The following is a 20,244-nucleotide window of genomic DNA, read 5'->3' as shown; positions in this document are numbered from 1 at the left end:
GCGGATATGCCACCACGTGACATTGACACTATGCGAATTTAGCGGATGTCTTCAAAGTGGCCCACATTTACCGATAACTCTGGCAAAAATACGTGTGCTGGAATACAAATTCACAACACATTACGTTTCCAAGAAGCCTCAATCCAGCTGTAGAAAAATTTATGTAATTTAAATGCCAGCGGATTTCATTTCATCCGGGCTCATTCATAGCTGCGCACTGAAGGAGCGCGCACACGTTCTTGCCGCGCTCCCCGAGTCCGCCAACTTTGCACAGGTATGGCCGTTTCTTCTGCTAACATGTCAAGACGACTTCAAAGGACAAGTGCGATTCGTGCTTGCAGCCGTTCTTCGGTCGACAACAATTTCTACGTCGCTGTGGGCTTTGTGGCCATCGGTCCACTGCAAGTGCTTGAACATTGTTAACGAAGAGTACGAGCTGTACTCTACATGCTCACGGGATCGAGCACATACAAGTGCTAGCAGTGTACTAGACGCAGCCGGCGTGACACCATAGGGCTCTAAAAGCCGGCAGTAAATGCCTCGCAGGACCAGGACGTCACCACCTGTGATGGAGCCTGCGCACAACTTCGTGTCGTCGTGCAGGCCCTGTGCGACAAAATCGCGTCACATACAAGTGTGTTTTTTATCTGAAGAAGGACAACGACAACCTTTGCTTGCACCTGGCCCTGAACACAGAGCTATTGGGCAAATGCGCGCAGCAGCAAGGTAACGGAAACGAGTGGCGTCTTTTAGCGCCTTCTTTGGTCACACGTCGCAAGTCAACCGGTCCTCTCCACCGGCTTCGGGTCGGTGCGTGAACAGCCCAGCATCAAATCGGCACTGGCTCCTGTGAGTGGGCCATCGCGGCAAGCAAATGCGCCTCCAGGTCTACAACCAACTCTTTTCCGGCCCAGGACGAGGGTGAAGCCGTCGCTGGGGCACGTACTTCAAGCACGCTGGTTTCTGTGCCGGGAAGGCGTTCGCTTTTCCTGTCGAGCTTGGCCGCTTCGACAAACTTGTGAGGAAATCTGTGCTACGCTGGAAAAAGTTGCTGATAGCAGCTATGTCGACTGCCAAAAGGTCAAATTGAAGCACGAGATCTACGCTTGCTTTCGGGTCACAGTGAACGAGAACGTCTTCCAAAAAATCAACTCGCAAAACATTTGGCCGAAGGGTTGCCTGTTCAGGCCTTTCTACGGCAGGCATGATGCATACAAGGACGCCAGCGACAAAATAACGTAACTTCTTTTCTAACGTCAATAATGAAGTGCTCCGTTTTTTACCAAAATGTTCGTGGTCTACGCACGAAATCCTCCTGTTTCTATGAGAACGTGCTATCCTGCTCATACCATGCTATATGCTTAACTGAAACTTGGCTTTGCAACGACTTACTGTTTAAGAATTATTTTCCACTGGAAGAAGAAAGTTCATGGATGTGACATGTATAATGCGCGCGTTAAATACGGCGGTGGTCGGCTAATTGCCGTACGGAACAATCTTATCGTTTCAAGGCGTGCGGACCTTGAGATCATACCAGAAACTGTGTGGGTTGAAATTCCTGTTAAAAGCTGCAAAAATTTGTTGCTCTGCGCAGCCTACTTCCCTGCTAACGTAAGTAACGTGCAGTTTTCTGAGCATATGACTGACTGAGTTGAAGTTATTGATGTAGCAAAATATAATATCCTGATAGCTGGCGATTTCAATGTTCCGTCTATGGTTTGGGAGTCTTCACGTGCGACATCCGCATCTTTATCATCCCCTCGCTGTAATGCGCTGTTCTTCTTTATCGAATTTCTTGGATTTACGCACTTTAACACGGTCGCAAATGCCACTGGAAATTATTTAGATCTCATTCTGGCTAATTCCTGTGTTGCTGAGTTTTCTGTTACAATTAGCGGTTTAGTTCCTGTGTACCATTCGCATGACCCGCTCGAATTAGCAATTTTTCTAGAGGCTATTCATGTGTCGCGCGAACCTGTTCGCGCATTTGGTTTTCCGAATGGTGACTCTCTAGGTCTTTACCAATATTGGAATGATGCCGACTGGTCTGAAGTGTACCATGTCACAGATGTCAACAAAGCGGTTAGCATGCTTACTGATAATGTAAAATGTGCGTTCGAAGTCTGCAAAGAGTGTTTCCCTAAGCGCTATTTTAGGTAGTTTTCTTAAAAATTGCGCGGTTTACTTCGTAAAAAGCTAAGGTACCACCATAGCAAGTTCAAGAAAACAGAATCATCGGGGGGGGGGGGGGGGGGGCACGAAAAATTTAGTGTCTTGCGAAGCGAGGTGAAAAGCACAATGCGAAAAGACAGTGATGCATACATTAAGTTTGTCGACGTGCGCGTCAAATGCGATCCCAACCTTGTCTGGACCTATGTAAAAGATTACAGTTCTGAGAGGGCCACAATTATTGCCATCAATCAGCCTTCTCGTGTCATTCGTCGAAACTCCGACAATATCGTCAATGCATTCGCTGAACATTTGTCCTCCGTTTTCTTGAATACAGCAACACGATATCGCGGCGGCCGTAAGTAAGTTGAAACGAAAGCATTCTCTTGATTACGACCGACTTCCAAGTTTTGTTATCCAAGGCTGTTCTTCTATTTGTGTTCATTTGTTTATGCTCACTTGTAATCTTGCTTTACGGACGAGTGAGTTTCCTTGTTGGAAGAATGCAATAGTTGTTGCAATTCATAAAACTGGCAGCATGAGCGACTATAATATTGCCGTCCCGTGTCCCTCTTGTCTCCGTTTGCAAAAGTGTTTGAAATAGCTATGTTTACACATCTGACGTTTTTCTTTAAGCATAACATGCCAAACACGCCCGTAGCCAGGGGGGAGGCCGAGGCCTTAGGGGCCCGCTCCCTCCCCAAAACAAACTTTGATCTTGACCGAAAATAATTACTGCAAAATAGGTGCTTTTCTCCCATACTCAAGGCCTTCAGCAAGTGCCCCCCCTCCCCCCCCCCCCGACAAAAATTCCTGGCTACGGTCCTGATGACAACATGGCTTTGTTCAAAGCAGGTCTGTGGAAACAAACCTTGTATATTTTCTTGATGTTGCGGGACCCACTGTTGATAATCGGGGACAGTTAGACACAGTATACTTCGACCTGTCACAAGTATGTGATGTTGTTGCTCATGACCTTCTTATCCATGGACTATGGAGTTACGGCGTTAGTACCATCCTGTGCACGCTAATTAAAGACTACCTGTCTACTCGGTTAATTATCTTCGCGTCGGTTCTAAGTCATATTTCCCTTATGAATCAACTTCCGATTTTCCGCAAGGGTCTATCTTAGGCCCATTATTTTTCAGTATCTTCGTTAATAATCTTGAAGAATGTTTGGTCATTCGCGTCACCTTTTGTACGCTGATGACATTAAGCTTTACCGTGAAATAGAATCAGCGCACGATTGTGAATTATTACAGGAAGATGTGAATTCTGTCGCGGAGTGGTATGCTTCTTACTTCTTACGTATTAACCCATTTAAGACACTTGTTACCTTTACTCGCAAACTGACCACTTTGTCATACGAGTACTCACTTGATAACATTCCTTTAAAACGAGTAAGTTGTACGCGCGACTTGGGAATATTTGTTGAGTGCCGGCTGACTTTCGAACGAAATGTTTCAAGCATTATTAATGTATCCTACCGAAAGTTAGGTCTCATATAAAAAATGTCTGCACCAAGTTAGAGTTTAGTTCTTTATGTTTGGAACTGTAGTAATTTGACCAATGTGGCTAAATTTGAATGTGTGTTCAGCGACGTTTCATTCGTATCCTGTACGATTGATTTCTGGGACGCCGTGTAATTTATGCCTATGAGCATGTACTGCGCATGTATAATATTGTTACGAAGGTATGGGTTTATTTACAGGTGATGATAGATGAGAACACATGAAGGGAGCAGCCGAAGGCGAGAACCAGTCCGGTACGATCAACCACCCAGTTCAAGCGCGGCGCTCCACGCCACCTCTTTGTCTTCTTCTAACCTCCGCGCATTGCCGCTACATTTTCCCTGGGGGCAGACGAAGCTCGCCGAGCGAGTTAAATAGGTCGGGGATAATACTGCTTGAGGCGAGCCACATGAACAATTTGTGTCGCGCGCGAACGCCGGTTATTTGGAGTAACTTGGGCGACAACATAGCTTACATTATTTAGACGAGCGAGAATGACGAACGGTCCAGAGTAGGTGGCGAGAAACTTGTGGTAGAGCCCTTTTTTGCGAACTGGTGTCCATAGCTAAACATAGTCACCAGGCGAAAAGCTCACTGGAATATGCCGGGCACCGTAGAAGCTCTTGCTGTGGCCCTGTGAGGACAATGTCCTCAGACGTGCGAGTCGCCGTGCTTCTTCTGCACGACACAAAGTCTGAGCGATGGACAGGTTTTCATGATGCTGGAAGGGTAGGAGTGTGTCCATAAAGCTCCATGGATTGCGTACGTAAAGCAAAAAGAACGGCGCATATCCAGTAACTTCATGCTTGGCAGTGTTGTACGCGTACGTAACGAAAGGCAAGACGGCGTCCCAGTTTTTGTGGTCAGCGTCGACATACATGGACAGCATGTTGGTAAGGGTGCGATTCGTGCGCTCAGCGAGACCATTAGTTTGCGGGTGGTAAGGAGAGGAACGCCGATAAGAAGAACCACAAAGCCGCAGAAGTCCTTCAACAACGTCGGCAGTAAATTGCCGTCCACGATCACTGATAACAAGCCGTGGAGCGCCGTGACGTAAGATGACGCGGTGCAGCAGGAAGGAAGATACATCATCTGCTGTGGCACATGTAAGTGCCGCTGTATCCGTATAACGGGTTAAGTAATCCACGCACACTATAATCCACCGGTGGCCAGATGATGTCTTCGGGAGTGGTCCGAGCAAGTCAGTGCCAACTTTTTCAAACGGCGACGTCGGTGGCGTGACAGGTTGCAAATAACCTGCAGGGCCAGTCGTAGTTTGCTTGTGGCGCTGACAAACAGCACAGCTGGCGACGTACTGTTTCGTTGTTTTCCAGAGTTTCGGTCAGTAAAACCTCTGGCGGAGCCGGTGTAGTGTGCGTGCGAAGCCAAGGTGGCCGGACGTAATGTCATCGTGCATCGAACGAAGAACCGCAGGGCGCAGGTTTTCTGGCACTACTAAGAGCAATGGAGGGCCGTCAGCGGAGTAATTCTTCTTGTACAGCAAACCGTTAGAAATAGTAAATGGCTGCCCTGGTGAATCATGCGCAGATTCTAATAAATGTTTCAAGGCAGGGTCACGATGTTGCTCGCTCTTGAAGCGACTGAGGTCTGGGAAGTCGGACGAAATAGAAACTAAATAGTCGTCGAAGTCGTCGTCCTCAGCGTTTGTGTACGGTGACGGGAGGCGCGAGAGGCAGTCGGCATCCGTGTGGCATCGTCCGCTCTTGTAGGTAATTGAAAAGCTGTACTCTTGAAGGCGCAACGCCCAACGGGCTAATCGGCCGGACGGGTCGTGGAGCCCAGCAAGCCAGCACAGTGAATGGTGGTCAGTCACTATGGTGAACTCGCGGCCGTAAAAATACGGCCGGAACTTCTGAATGGTGAATACAACTGCTAGGCACTCCAGTTCGGTGACGGTGTAGTTCTTCTCCACTTTGGTAAGTGTCCGACTAGCATAAGCGACGACATGCTGCCGACCGTTGCAGATCTGAACGAGCACAGCACCAACACCAACACCACTAGCATCAGCATGCAGTTCAGTGAAGGCAGCGGGATCGAAGTGCATCAGGACAGGTCCGGAAGTCAGTAAAAATTGCAGTTGCTGAAATGCAGTCTCACAGGAATCCGTCCACACGTATGGCGTGTCCTTGTGAAGAAGAGACGTCAGAGGAGAAGCAAGCTGTGCGAAATTCTTGATAAATCGGCGGAAATACTAGCAAAGGCCCAAGAAACTTCGGAGGTCTTTTACCGTTTTTGGGTGCTGAAAGTTACGAACCACGGCAACCTTTTGTGGATCTGGTCGTATTCCCTGGTTGTCGACCAGAAAGCCCAGTACAAGAGCATCACGCTCGCCGAAGTGACACTTTTTGGAATTCAAAATAAGGCCAGCTCGCCGTATGCAGTCAAGCACGACCGATAAGCGGTGATTATGCTCTTGAAACGTCGTGCCATAAATTATCACGTCATCTAGATAGCACATACAAATTTCCCATTTGAGTCCGCGGAGCACTGTATCCATAAACCTCTCGAATGTCGCCGGAGCGTTGCACAAGCCGAAAGGCATAACGTTGAACTCAAAGAGGCCGTCGGTTGTTACGAAGGCTGTCTTCTCCTTGTCCAAGGGGTGCATGGGAATTTGCCAGTATCCTGACCGCAAGTCAACGGAAGAAAAATATGACGCGGAGTGCAGACAGTCGACGGCGTCAACTATACGTGGCAGTGGGTACACCTCTTTTTTTGTGACGGCGTTGAGTCGGGGGTAGTCCACGCAAAACCGCCACGAGTTGTCCTTCTTCTTGACGAGAATCACCGGAGCTGCCCACGGACAGCATGATTCTTGTATGACTCCTTTCCGCGAAATATCTTGCACCTGCTCGGCGATGATTTTCCTCTCTGAAGGCGAAACGCGGTAAGGCTTCTGACGAATTGGCAACGCTTGCCCGGTATTGGCAACGCTTGTCCGCGCATTGCCGCTACAATATTACAGCCCTAGAAATAAGGCGAAAATATCGTGATTCCTTATTCTCGTATAAACTAATTCATAACCACTTTCCCTGTCCGCGGTTACTATCGGCTGTAACGTTCAGCGTGACTAGCCCAAAGTTCCCTAATTCCAGCATTTCCTACGTGAACTCCTTTTGCACTTCTAACGCTAGAACACGTCTTTCACTCAACAAAATACCTTATGTTATTACCTTAATATTTTCAGCTCTTGTATTTGCTCGGGCCGCTCTTTAATGAAACATTTGAACCCCAACTTATACCACTGGGTATATGTCACTGGTATGTTTCGCTCGTCAGTAAATATATCAATACCCACCCTGTACCTTCGTGCCCCTGCCATCCAATTACTGCGACCGCCTCGAAATCCAGCGGTTCAACCGCAGGATTTACCCCCCCCCCCCCTCACAATAAGCTCAGCATTGAAAAGGCAGTACCTGTCAGCGTTATTCAGAATAACACATTCCCATACCGACACAGATCCAGCAAAATGTACCCACAAACATATCACAAGATCTGCCCCTGGTGCGGCGACACACGTCTTACACTCTTTCAAATCTCGTGCAGGTGCGAGTGCTAACCTTAACACTTAAACACGCCTAGCACGTCATTTGAGCGGTGGCAGGTACATCTGACCGGCGATACCCTTGCGGGACAAGAAGCTCTCGTCCAGTAAGTACGTTGAGCAGCCATGGCCAGTGGAGTCCTGGAATGAGGACACCACCCACTCGAACTCAACAGCAATGAGCTCGATGGTCCAAATAAATGTTTCCCCCTCCCTCTCTCGGTCTGCGACGAGGATGTTATATTTAGTCGTTTGTACGAGGCGCCATCACTTGAGCGAAGAGGCTGAAGTACGAACTGGGGTCGCGCTGTGAATCCAACCGGTAAGCGCTCCAACTGCTGCTGTAAATATAACCTGTAAATAGCTCCTCGTTTCATTGACTCGTCCTTCGCGTAACATTGTGGTGGAGGTGGAACGTTCCCCGTCCTCGTTACGAAGGTCCGAAGCGGCCGCACCGTTGTCCCATCAGCCGTTGCTTCCGATGGAGACACTCCGTTTCCACTTACACATGCGGCGCCTACCACAGCGTACGTTACGGTTCCCAGTCTCCGTGATCCTGGCACATTCTCCGCCCAACATGGCGATGACGTCAACGCCTGGCTCTGCATGTATGAGCGTGTTAGCCAAAGCCACCACTGGGAGCCTGCCATCATGCTTGCCAATGTTATCTTTTATCCGGAAGGGACACCACGTGTCTGGTTTCACTTGACGCCGAGCTCTCCAGCTGAAACATTTCAGAGAGGCTTTCCGACCTATTTTACAACCCGTCAGGTCGCCAACAGGCTGCGCGAAAATATCTTGCCAGCCGTGTCCAGTTGTCGACCTAATCGTATGTCTCCTACATTCAGGAAGTGCTCGTGCTTTGCCGAAAAGTCGACGAGCAAATTACCGAGGTTGACAAGGTGGGCCATATACTAAAAGGAATAGCGGACGACGTAGCGCTGAGTGTTGGCGTATGGACGAGGAGCAGGGAGTGAGCTCCAGTATGGTGGCATCCAGGGGTGCCGCAGTGGCGGGATACATGACCAACTCGGTGGCAGCGGAAGAATATCGGTTTTACGTCTGGGGTTCGCCATTCAGCAGGATTGCGGGGTCTGGGAGCGAAATACTGGTCATTGCAGGTGGAGGCCACGGGAATTGGGCTCGAATCAGGTCTGGAGACAGAACAGGTGGTAGCGATGATAAGGTTAGCAATTTCTTTAATAACGGAAATCGTTGGGGGCGCTTGACCAAAGGCACCGTCAAGTGGTCGTGGGTAAAGTGGGGCCGGATTCGCCGCTTCACGCTCTCGCCGAACGATACGCATGTCGTTCATTTGAAATGGCTGTGTGGCGGCAAGATCGGAGCAAGAGGACATGGCAGGTTTGTTTGGGAGCCGGGAAAACTGGCACGACGTGGCGGCTTAGGCTACCTCGAAGCGGCGGCATTATTTGACGATGGCTTCCACAGTAGAAACGTCGTAACAGGGCTGCGGTCGAACATCGAGTGGTTTGATGCTCTTATTTTGCTCATTACTCCCTTACTCAGTGTTATATTTGTATCTGAAGAGTGTTTTGAAGTAACAGCACTCAATTGTCTGTTTCCTTCCCAGGGCCAGGGGCTTCCCCGTGGTTTGCTTGTATTCCGCCACACGAGTTTTGTGTACATTTTCTTACGCAATGAACTCAACTCAGTACCTGTGACTATTGTGCCGACCAATGAAGGCATTATTTGGATGAAGAATCCAAAAGTAATAGAAGCGGAACTTCGGTGCACTACGACCCATTTCCCCCCAAAAATCGCATAGGTTGGGCAGTTCTGCCGAAGATGCGTTCTCATCTTTTCTTCATACCAGGCCTGCGTGTGAAACCTCCTAAAATGTTCAGTGTTTGCTTTAAACCAGTTCAGTTCATTTTATGCACCTTGTTTGGCTTGCGTGAAAGGCCTTGTCCAAGGCGTTGATATAAACCGGAATCCTGTAGAGGTAATGGACACGTTTTCAGTGGCAGGCGCAATCTCGTTATTTTGATGTCGACGCATTATAGATAACAATCCCACAGAGTCTGTCATAGTTGCCTTGGCTGGGTCACTTTGAGCATCAGAAATCAAGGCATGGCCCCTGATATACACAAGTTGAGCCTTTGCCACCGTGCTGGCGGTATCGACATCCCACAATACGTTGTAGATCTACTCTCAGTGCCGCAATTGTGATGATGATCAGAACTCAATTAGAAAAAAACGACAAGTGCCGTCTCTTCGGTGAAGATAACTCTGCAGATTATTCTAATTCTGCAAAGGAGCGCCAACTACAAGTTCTCGAAACCATTTACCACAGGCGCTACTCCCGTATGGAAGCAATGGCACACCTGCAGGTAAGAAATCTTACATGCGCTAGTGCGACTGCCTGTCATCCAGCAGCAATTCACTCGACGCTTTCACTGTCCATTGATGAGGTGGTTGAAAGGGCCATGGAAAAGGCTACGGAGCGTCTTGTTTCAAGCCTTTGTGAGTCCCTGGCACGAATAATTTCAAATCAGATGGCGCAGGTTTTTGGAACATCAGCCACTGTAGGTATTCCCTCGAGGAATTCAGTCGTCCTGACCCAGCAAACGAAAATAGGGCGCCCGTTATCACGCCCAAAGAAGTCGAAACTTTAGGACGATCCGTTGAACATGACCAGATGCAGAGACAAGACTTAGGGTAACAGCGCAAGTCTCGGATGACATGGACATGGATCCTCTACTCCTCAAGCGATCCAGAGCCCCTCTGTCAAAGAAAACTACTTCACTGATTCAGACAACGACTAAGATAAAAAGACAGCCTCTCCATGAAGGGCTTTCTAAAATGGAGCATCTTAAATAAGGCAATGTCTCAGTCAAATCTATGTAAAATAAGGATCTGTCAAAACTTTTCAGTGGAGTTGCCGATCAGTTCATTCTGCAGCAACTGAACTATAATATTTATCTTCTCAATTCTCGCCAGAGAATTTAGCATTACATTAAATGTGGCTTGCATTTAATGAATCATTGATATAGATGGTTACCGATGCTTCTACCTGCACGGCCAAGCTAGCGGAGGAGCCTTTTTTTATTTCTGTAAATATTACTCACAAGGCAAACATATTGTTACGAGGCATTGAGTATGAGCCTGCCATTAAAGGGCCGCTGTGCTACGCGAAGAGGAAGAAGACGCGACATGCCGCGTGAGAGGCTGTCATCCATTCTCTGGTAGCAGCAGCTTGTAAATATTGTCTCTCCCGTACACTTGTGAATCCCCGTGACAATTTGCTGGAGGTGCGCTGTATCGGAAGAAGCGCTGTACAACGCAGCTCGGCAGTGGTCGTTGAGTAGGGGTCATCATGAAGATAGACGAGACAACGCCGCCTGCGCCGGCTAGTACGACGCCTGCACCATCCCCGACAACAACGTCAACGATGATCGTTACGCATCCGAAAGACCCGGGAATGTTCTGCTACAGATGAAGTTGACGTCGAAGATTGGATTGCCAATTATGAACGCATCAGTGCGATCAATCGTCGGGAACCGACGATCATGCTGGTGAACGTGCTGTTTACCTCAAAGGAACGGCAAAGGTGTGGTTCGATAACCATGAGGTAGATATTGGAAGTTGGGACACTTTCAGTGCAAAATTTTGTGCTTTGTTTGGGAAGCCCTTGGGTCGAAAGGCAGCCGCAACGAAAGAACTTTCCATCCGCACTCAGACGTCCACTGAACCATACATATCCTAGATTCAGGATGTCTTGATCTTTGCCGTAAAGTGGACATGGATATGACGGAGTCGGACAAGGTTGGTCACGTACTGAAGGGAATCGCAGACGATGCGTTCAACCTATTACTGTGCCGACATTGTGCGACCGTCAACTCAATTATTGAAGAATGCCGGCGTTTTTAGCAGGCCAAAAGTCGGCGTATTGCGAGGTCATTCGCTGGGCTACCGAACACCGCCCCGACGTCATCATGCGAAGACGGACGGGCCTCTCGTCTGCAGTCCTAGCCGCCATCGGAAATTACACGAATTGTCCATCGGGAAATCGAAGCAATTGCTCCTGCTCTTCCCAACAACGGCCGCGGCGATTTTCACGTGCCGGCCGTTTCCCTGGTCCAGCCCATTGTCCTGGAGGAACTCGGCAACTGCACCATTTCTCAGTCTTGGACAACTGTCTTTCGCCCTAGGTTGCCGCCTCGCCCGAGATCACCGCCCCAGGAACAACGGTTTTATCCGCGCTCTCGTAATCCGGCTGAATGGCGGACGGCAGATGATCGGTCGACTTCCTTCTACTGCCGCCGTATCGTTCACGTCACGCGCCATTGCAACAACTGTTGGGTGTCGCCGCTAACCCGGGATGACACTGCTAGCCGCACCGATAACTACCGCCATTCTCAGCCCGCTCAGCCATACCAGCCACAGCTACCACCGCTTCCAGCCTTTTGAGCCGTACAACGTCGATGCCACCCCTACGCCGCACAGCCGTTCCCCGTCGCCACCAGGTCATCAGTCCCGTTCGTCGCCAGCGCGTCGGCCGTCGTTACCTTCGCCTCTAGGACGACGTCCGACTTCGCCGCTCAACCTTCAAATGGAAACTAAGGGATGCAGCTTTTAGAGGTGACGCTGCAACTTCGACTTCCACCTCAAATCCTCTCCTGGTATTGCCGACATGACGAAACTTGATCGATGTTGACGTTAACAGCTTAACTGTTCCCGCACTCGTCGATACTGGGGCACAAATATCCGTGATGAGTAATCACCTTCGTCGCCGCCTCAAGAAAGTACTTACTCCCACCGCTACTGGTATTATTTGTGTTGCTGATGGAATAAGTCCCGCAGTCATCGGAATGTGCACAGCTCGCATCACCATCGCCGGTCACCATATATCTGTTTTGTTTACTGTTCTCGAGCAATGGGCAACGACGTCATTCTCGGACTCGATTTCTTGTCGGCCCATGCCGCTTTCATTGAGCGTGCAACCGGCGTCCTTTGAGCATCCTCAACTTGCTCATGTTCCTGCTTTACCGTCACATCGCTGATGCTCTGTCGATTATGTTCGGTTGTCACCGCACTCCGCCACGTGTCTTGCCTTGACGACGGCATCACCAATCCCAGACGGCGACTACATAGTGTCTCCACGAATTGAAGTGTTGTTGTCCAGAAATACTACTGTACCGCACACCCTTATGACTGTTGTCGACAAGTACATCCCGCTCCCGCTTCTCAACTTCAGCAACTCGATCCAAGCTCTTCCGCAAGGCATCTCAGTGGCCAACGTGTCTGCGCTTGATGAAGGCGACGTCGCGGCACTAGACCCCGACACTTGTTCGTCCTTTCCCGCAACCGGCCCGGCAAGGCCACTCCCAGACGAAATTACCACGATGATTGCCCCTGATCTTCCGACTTGTCAAGTCGCGGAACTCCACCACCTCCTAACGGCCTATAGGAATGTCTTCGACTTCGATGACCGCCCTCTCGGTTAAACGTCTCTCGTAAGTCATCGAATACGTACCGGAGATGCTATTCCTATCCGACGATGACCATGTCGTGTGTCCCATTCCGAACGCCAGGTCATACACCGAGAAGTCGACAAGATGGTCTCCAAATGCGTCATAGAGGCTTCCTCAACTCCGTGGGCGTCACCTATCGTCTTGGTCAAAAAGAAGGATGGCAGCTGGAGATTTTGCTTCGACTATCGTGCCTTAAACAAAATAACGCACGAAGGCGTATATCCGCTGCCACGGATCGATGACGCCCTGGACTGCCTTCACGGTGCGAAGTACTTCTCATCCATAGACCTGCGCTCGGGTTACTGGCAGATTTCTGTTACTGACTTGTATCGATAAAAAAAACTGCCTTTATCACAGCGGATGGCCTCTACCAGTTCAAAGTTATGCCCTTTAGACTGTGCAACGCCCCCGCAACGTTCGAACGCACGATGGACTCTCTCCTTCTTGGCTACAAATGGTCTATCTGCCTCTGCTACCTAGACGACGTCATTGTGTTTTCCCCAACGTTTGAAAGTCAACTTACTCGTTTTGGCTACCATTCTAGCTGTCTTTCGTCGAGCAGGACTCCAGATAAACTCCAAAAAGTGTAATTTCAGCAGACAACAAATTACTGTGCTTGGTGATCTTGATAATGCTACAGGTGCCCAACCTGACCCTGCCAAGATTAGCGCTGTCAAGAACTTCCCTGTGCCCTCGTCTACTAAAGCTGTTCGGAGTTTTGTTGGATTATGCTCGTACTTCCGCCGCTTTATGCTCAATTTCGCCATCATAGCCCGACCAGTAACCGACCTTATCAAGAAGGACGTGCCCTTCTCGCGGGGCCCCGACCAAGCGACTGCATTCTCGGCGCTGACGAACTTGCTCACTTCACCGCCTATATTGGCTCACTTTGACCCATCCGTGCCTAACTGAGGTTCGCAGAGATGCTAGTGGGCATGGAATCGGCGCCGTCGTCGCTCAGCACCAGCATGGCCACACACGTTACTGCATACGCCAGCCGCCTGCTCTCCACATCTGAACGGAATTATTCGATCACAGAGCGCGAGTGCCTTGCATTGGTTTGGGCTGTCACAAAATTTCGCCCGTATTTGTACGGCCGCGCATTCTCGGTTCTTACCGACCACCACGCTCTTTGATGGCTGTCCTCCCTCAAGGACCCAAGTGGTCACCTTGGTCGCTGGGCTCTGAGACTACGTTTGCAAGAAATAGGAAAAGGAATATAAATATGTTTGATATGATGTTGATACGCAACAGCCGCCACAGTGTGGTTGCACTGAAGAGGAGGACGTGTTTCCGCTTGATATAGCGTTGTCATCTCGGACTCCGTTGGCTTCCGTGTATCAGCTACACGAATATCAGCTACACGTAACATTATTTGTTGGAGCTGCGGGTAACGTAACAATATAACGGTGCGTCTGCATACAAAGCGAAGACGCACTTCAATAGCTCTTGTGATTTTCTTGATGATTCAATCTGTGTATAAATTACCTTTGAGGTAATTTATAAATCGGGCAGGCTACATCACGATGCCGATTGTCTTTCGCGCCATCCGGTGGACCCTGCTAGCCTCGCTGATGCATCATCATGATTCTTGTGTTCTGTCCATCCCTGATTTACGCGAAATCAGCACCGCACAGTGTCGGGATGCAGCCCTAAAGCTCACTATTCACCGACTCTCTTCTGCGCGTTCCGACCCTGCTCTACGCCAGTATAACCTAAGCGATGACGTCCTTTACCGTCGCAACATGAAACCTGATGGACCGGAATTCTTGCTTGTTATTCCCCGACACCTGCGCACCACCATTCTTCAAGATGTGCATGATGGTCCAACTGCGGGGCACCTGGACGTTTCACACACCTACAACCACGTGCGACAGCGGTTCTTTTGGCCTGACTTGTATCGTTCGGTGCGCGGAATCGTTGCTGCCTGCGAGCGCTGTCAGCGCCGCAAACGTTCTGCTCTTCCACAGGCTGGCCTGCTTCAACCTGTGACATTCCACCGAAGCCCTTCTTCCGCATCCGCCTTGACTTGCTCGGATCTTTCCCTGCGTCCATATCCGGCAACAAATGGATTGCCGTCGCAGCTGACTACTCCACCAGATATGCCATCACGCACGCCATGCCCAGTAGCTGCGCTACCGACGTTGCAGACGTTCTGCTCAATGACGTCATTCTTCGATTCGGGGCTCCATGCCAGCTTCTTACGGATCGTGGCCGCTGTTCCCTTGCAAAGGTCATTGACGAAATCCTGCGTAGCTGCTCCACTGAACATCGCCTTACGGCAGCCTACCATCTTCATTCCAACGGTCTTACCGAGCGGTTTAACCGATCTCTCACGGATATGCTGTCCATGTACGTCTCTACTGATCACCGCGATTGGGATGCCACCCTACCCTACGTTACTTTTGCCTACAACTCGTCCCGACATGACACTGCCGGCCTATTCGCCGTACTTTCTCCTGTAAGGCCGCAACCCTGCGTTGCCCTTCGAGACGCTCCTTCCTTCTGATCCATCCGCACCAACCGCATATGCTTAGGACGTCCTCTCTCGGGCAAGAATGGCTCGCCAGGTTGCTCACACTAGGCTATGTGCGTCGCAGGCCTCCCAAAAAGAGCGCTATGATAACCGGCACCGCGAAGTAGAGTATCCTCCTTAATTTCTGGTCCTACTCTGGACGCCGTCTCGACGCCAATGCCTGTGCGAGAAGCTCCTCCCTCGCTACGCAGGACCCTACAAAGTTCTCCGCAAGCTCAGCGACGTTGACTGCCTCATCACTCCGCTCCAACGTCGCCCGTCTACTTCTTTTACGTCTGCTGCTGCTGTTGTCCATGTGTCTCGGCTAAAACCCTACTACACCAGCAGTGCTGACTGATTTTAGAGGCGCCATGACGGTGCTAGCACAGTCCACCGGGGGTGATGTTACGAGGCATTGCGTATGAGCCGGCCATTAAAGGACCGCTGTGCTATGCGAAGATGAAGAATACGGGACATGCCACGTGAGAGGCTGTCACCCATTCTCTGTTAGCAGCAGCCTGTAAATATTGTCTCTCCCGTGTACTTGTAAATCACCGTGACAATATCACATAAGTGTATGTACTCAGACAATAGAATTTTTGAATGATTCTAAGCTTAACGCATCGGCTGCCTTTCTCTTTAGTTAACGTATAGTTCCCTGCGGGGCTGCACGAAACTAGTTGCTCGCACACCACTATAATTTCATGCAGGAAAGATAACCTTATGGTTGGGGACTAATTCCCATCGCACGTGCTAGGGTCTTAAGATTGAACCATGCGGGAAACGCTTCTGGGACTGGATAATGGGTAATAATATTTTGTGTCTAAATAATAGGATTGGCATGTTTGTGAAAGATCAGTATCAAGATCACATCAGCAAGATCAGATCAATAAGAAAATATTCCCGACACGAAACAAGGCCAAGCAACCGCTACGTTCCATTGCGAAACAAAACGTTCTGGTAGCTTTCACACTCGATGCGAGGCAAACCAATCGCTTTTAATTGTCCCTTTGCCGCTATCGCGCGCAATAATGTTCATAAACTCGTTTCAAAAGCTTCATTCCGTGCGTACAAACCACAGCGCCCACAGCGAAAGAAAGCGCTGCGTACCGTCGGAGAAAGGGCCCGCAACGCGAAATCTATTCCAATGCATTCGGGCTATGCAGCAACTTGACGGTACTATCTGGAGCTGGGGGACTGCACGTGTATTATGCTCCTGCTCTGCAGTAACACTTTCACCTCGGAAACCACATCGTTTCGTTCTCTATAGTTAACGGTGTTCTTTCTCGTCAAATATGGCAGGCACTCTGGTAAAAAAATTTTAAATTATGTCGTTTACGTGCAAAAATCATAATCCGATTATAAGGCACGCCGTAGTGGGGGACCCCGGAATAATTTAGACCACCTGGGGTTCTTTAACATGCTCCTAAATATATGTACCCGGGTGTTTTCGCATTTCGCCCCCATCGAAATGCAGCTGCCGTGGCTAGGATTCGGCCCCGAGACGTCGTGCTTAGCAGCCCAACACCATATCCACTAAAGGCTGATTCCTTGGCCACAGCGTTTTCCATCCTGTAAACTGCTGGTTTCATCAGTCGGCAGACCAAAGTCGTTGTCGCGTCGGCGTAGTGTGAATCGGCCTTAAGCAACCACGGCGGGTGACAACACACTTTTTACCACATCTGTCACATCTCTGCCCCAGGAACTACCCAGTGACCGAGGTAGCCACGAAACCGGTTAGACCAACTGACCGACCCCGAAAAGTGTCTGAAGTACCCGAAGAAGCCTAACGCGGTAATAGTTGTTTAAGCTCAACGTTGCTTTGGTCTTGCTGTTGTGCATGCGAGTTCTGACAGATCGCGTTAACGCTGACGGAGGAATGCATACCCTAGCGCATTCAACACAAGACCTCACTGCAGTTTATGATAAACTATAAAATCACGTCAACAAGAAACCTCTGTGTTAGTCTTCTCGCGCAACCACATTCGCGTCTAACAAAACAATTTTGATTCGCTTGTATTGTAGATATTCTAAATTCACTTACCACCACGTTGTACAACATTTTTGACATTGCTGCCGACACAATTTCATGTTTAAGAATAGAGTACCATAACGTTCCTTGGTAAAAGTCTCCGGCATTGAGAAAGAGAGGATTTTGGGCAGCTGCCTTCAGCCGTCGCACCTGAAACATAAAAAGGTCCCTTTAGGGGGTGCTGACAGTAGCTCCTCAGCATCAAATAAAGTTCGTTGTCTGTCTGTCCCAGAGAACATAGATTATACAAGAAATGTGCCGAGTACACCAAGATTAGCAGCAACAGTGAGCGGTCGGTGATTTTCCGAACGCAGCGGTATCTTTGCGGCTATGGAGGTGCTCGAGGTCGTGGGTTGCATTGCGACCACGCCAGCCGCATTTCGACGGGGACGAAATACAAAAACGATCGTCTACTTAGATTAAGGTGCACATTATGGAACCCCAGGGGATAAAAAGTTATTGCGGAGTTCGCTACTACGGCGTGCCTTTTATTGCGGTTGTTACGTTTGGCACATAGAGCCCCATAAATGAAATAAAATATAAAACTTCAGCCCTGATGCGTGTGCCGCATGAGGCAATGACAATGCTGACCTTGTCGGAGGTTATGAACATTGGCGCACAACAACGGCTCAAGCAAACACGCCTTCCTGTGCGTTTCGTGCACTACGCGCACTAGCAGCAGTGGTGCACGCTAACTAACATTTAACACCCACCGGTGACATAACTAACTTTTATAGTTTAATAATGTCTATCTGAAGATTTTTGTACGAGGGCATGACGTACAGGAAAACGGAGCCTGGAAAGGGGTTCGTTCTTTTCCACGCAAAATTTCGGCTGGTTTTGTGATGGAACAGCTAAGGGCACATGAATCTGTGTCAACATATTTTGTACTGGCCTCCAAGCTGTAGGAAATACAATTCAACTGATATAACCAAGGTTGCTTAGCTATTCCAGGAGGGAGAAAATGAATTCTGCGAGAAAGAGGAACATGAATATAAATATTGTTACATACATCGCGAGCATGTCAGTTATTGTCCGGTTCAGGCGTTGAGTAAGACCGTTAGTTTGAGGATGGTAGGCTGTAGTAAGCTTATCTTTAGTAGCACAGGATCGAAGTAAGTGGTCGATGACTTTGGCAAGAAAGTATCGCCCGCGATCGTTGAGAAGTTGACGAGGTGCGCCGTGGTGTAAGATAACGTCGTGAAGCAAGAAGTCAGCGATGTCTGTAGCGCAACTGGTGGGAAGGGCTCTTGTAATGGCATAGCGGGTGGTATAGTCCGTAGCGATGGCAATCCACTTATTTCCGTCGTTTGATATAGGGAATGGTCCGAGAAGATCAACGCCAACGCGAAAAAAAAGGGTTGGTCGGTATATCCAGAGGCTGCAGCAGACCAGCGGGATGTACAGCTGGTCGTTTTCGGCGTTGACACGACTCACACGCGGCGACATAGCGACGGACGGAGCGGTTGAGACGGGGCGAGAAAAATCGTCGCCGAATTCAGTCATAGGTCCGAGAGACGCCAAGGTGTCCAGCAGTGGGAACGTCGTGCAGTTGCTGGAGTACAGTCTGCTGAAGATGAGACGGAATGACGATTAGCAGCTCGGGTCCGTCTGGGTGCATGTTGCGGCGATACAGGGTGTCATTTTGTAGTACGAACATGTGAAGGGATGGGTCAGACGGGTCAGAGAGCAGGCGTTCGATAAGCTGCCGTAACGATTCATCGCGTCGTTGTTCAGCCCCTATGTCTTTCAAGGCGGAAAGCAAGAGAACGCAGATCGGTGCGGCATCCACTAAATCGTTCGGTGCATCGACGGGGTGACGAGACAGGCAGTCGGCGTCCTGATGTAAACGATCCTACTTGTAGACTACAGTGTATGTGTATTCCTGAAGGCGTAGGGCCCAGCGACCGAGGCGTCCGGTGGGATCCTTGAGGGAAGAAAGCCAACAAAGGGCGTGGTGATCGGTTATAACCCTAAATGGTCGACCATATATGTAAGGTCGGAAGTTGCCCACAGCCCAAACGAGGGCGAGACATTCCCGCTCAGTAATCGAATAATTGCGCTCAGACGGGGAGAGGAGGCGGCTGGCGTAGGCGATAACGCGGTTGTGCCCACGTTGGCGTTGGGCTAAAATTGCGCCGATGCCGTATCCACTCGCGTCAGTGCGAATTTCTGTCGGAGCAGAAGCGTCAAAATGGGCGAGAACAGGTGGTGTGGTGAGTAGCGTGATGAGGCGCGAGAAAGAAGTCGCTTGTTCAGAGCCCCAGCAGAAAGGAACGTCTTTCTTGAGGAGGTCAGTCAGGGGACGAGCAACATGCGCGAAATTTTGCACAAACCGGCGGAAGTAAGAGCAAAGACCGAGAAAGCTGCGAACATCTTTGGCAGAGGTCGGTACAGGGAAATTCTGCACTGCACGAACTTTAGCGGGATCGGGGCGAATGCCTGACGAATCGACGAGATGTCTGAGCGTGGTTATTTGGCGGTGACCGAAGTGGCACTTGGACGAGTTGAGCTGCAGGCCAGCGGCGCGAAAAACGGAAAGCACAGATGAAAGTCTTTCAAGATGGGCCGCAAAAGTTGGAGAGAATACGATGACGTCATCCAAGTAACACAAGCAGATGGACCATTTCAATCCACGCAAGGGCATGTCCATCATACGTTCAAAGGTCGCCGGGGCATTGCACAAGCCGAAAGGCATTACTCTAAACTGATAGACGCCGTCAGGTGTAACGAATGCGGTCTTCTCACGGTCCATTTCATCCACGGCAATTTGCCAATATCCGGAGCGAAGGTCTATTGATGAAAAATAAGTGGCATTGTGACGACAGTCCAGAGCATCGTCGATCCGTGGAAGCGGGTAGACATCTTTCTTGGTGATCTGGTTTAGATGACGATAGTCCACGCAGAATCGCCAGCTGTTGTCCTTCTTTTTGACGAGCACAACAGGGGAAGCCTAC

General features: G+C 49.7%; 1 protein-coding gene across 1 annotated transcript in view; it reads right to left on the bottom strand.

The window, feature by feature from the left end:
* LOC119454601 (protein 5NUC-like) overlaps window positions 1-20,244 on the bottom strand; it is a 134,007-nt gene that overhangs the window by 100,516 nt on the left and 13,247 nt on the right. Inside the window, exon 2 of the mRNA XM_037716492.2 lies at window positions 17,300-17,437. Coding sequence (XP_037572420.1) covers window positions 17,300-17,326 — 27 coding nt within the window. The 5' untranslated portion in view covers window positions 17,327-17,437. The remainder of the gene's footprint in view (window positions 1-17,299; window positions 17,438-20,244) is intronic.

Source organism: Dermacentor silvarum, chromosome 5, assembly GCF_013339745.2.
Source record: "Dermacentor silvarum isolate Dsil-2018 chromosome 5, BIME_Dsil_1.4, whole genome shotgun sequence".
Taxonomy (NCBI): domain Eukaryota; kingdom Metazoa; phylum Arthropoda; class Arachnida; order Ixodida; family Ixodidae; genus Dermacentor; species Dermacentor silvarum.
The sequence above is the reverse complement of the archived record's forward strand: the minus strand, read 5'-3'. Positions and strand labels throughout refer to the sequence as shown.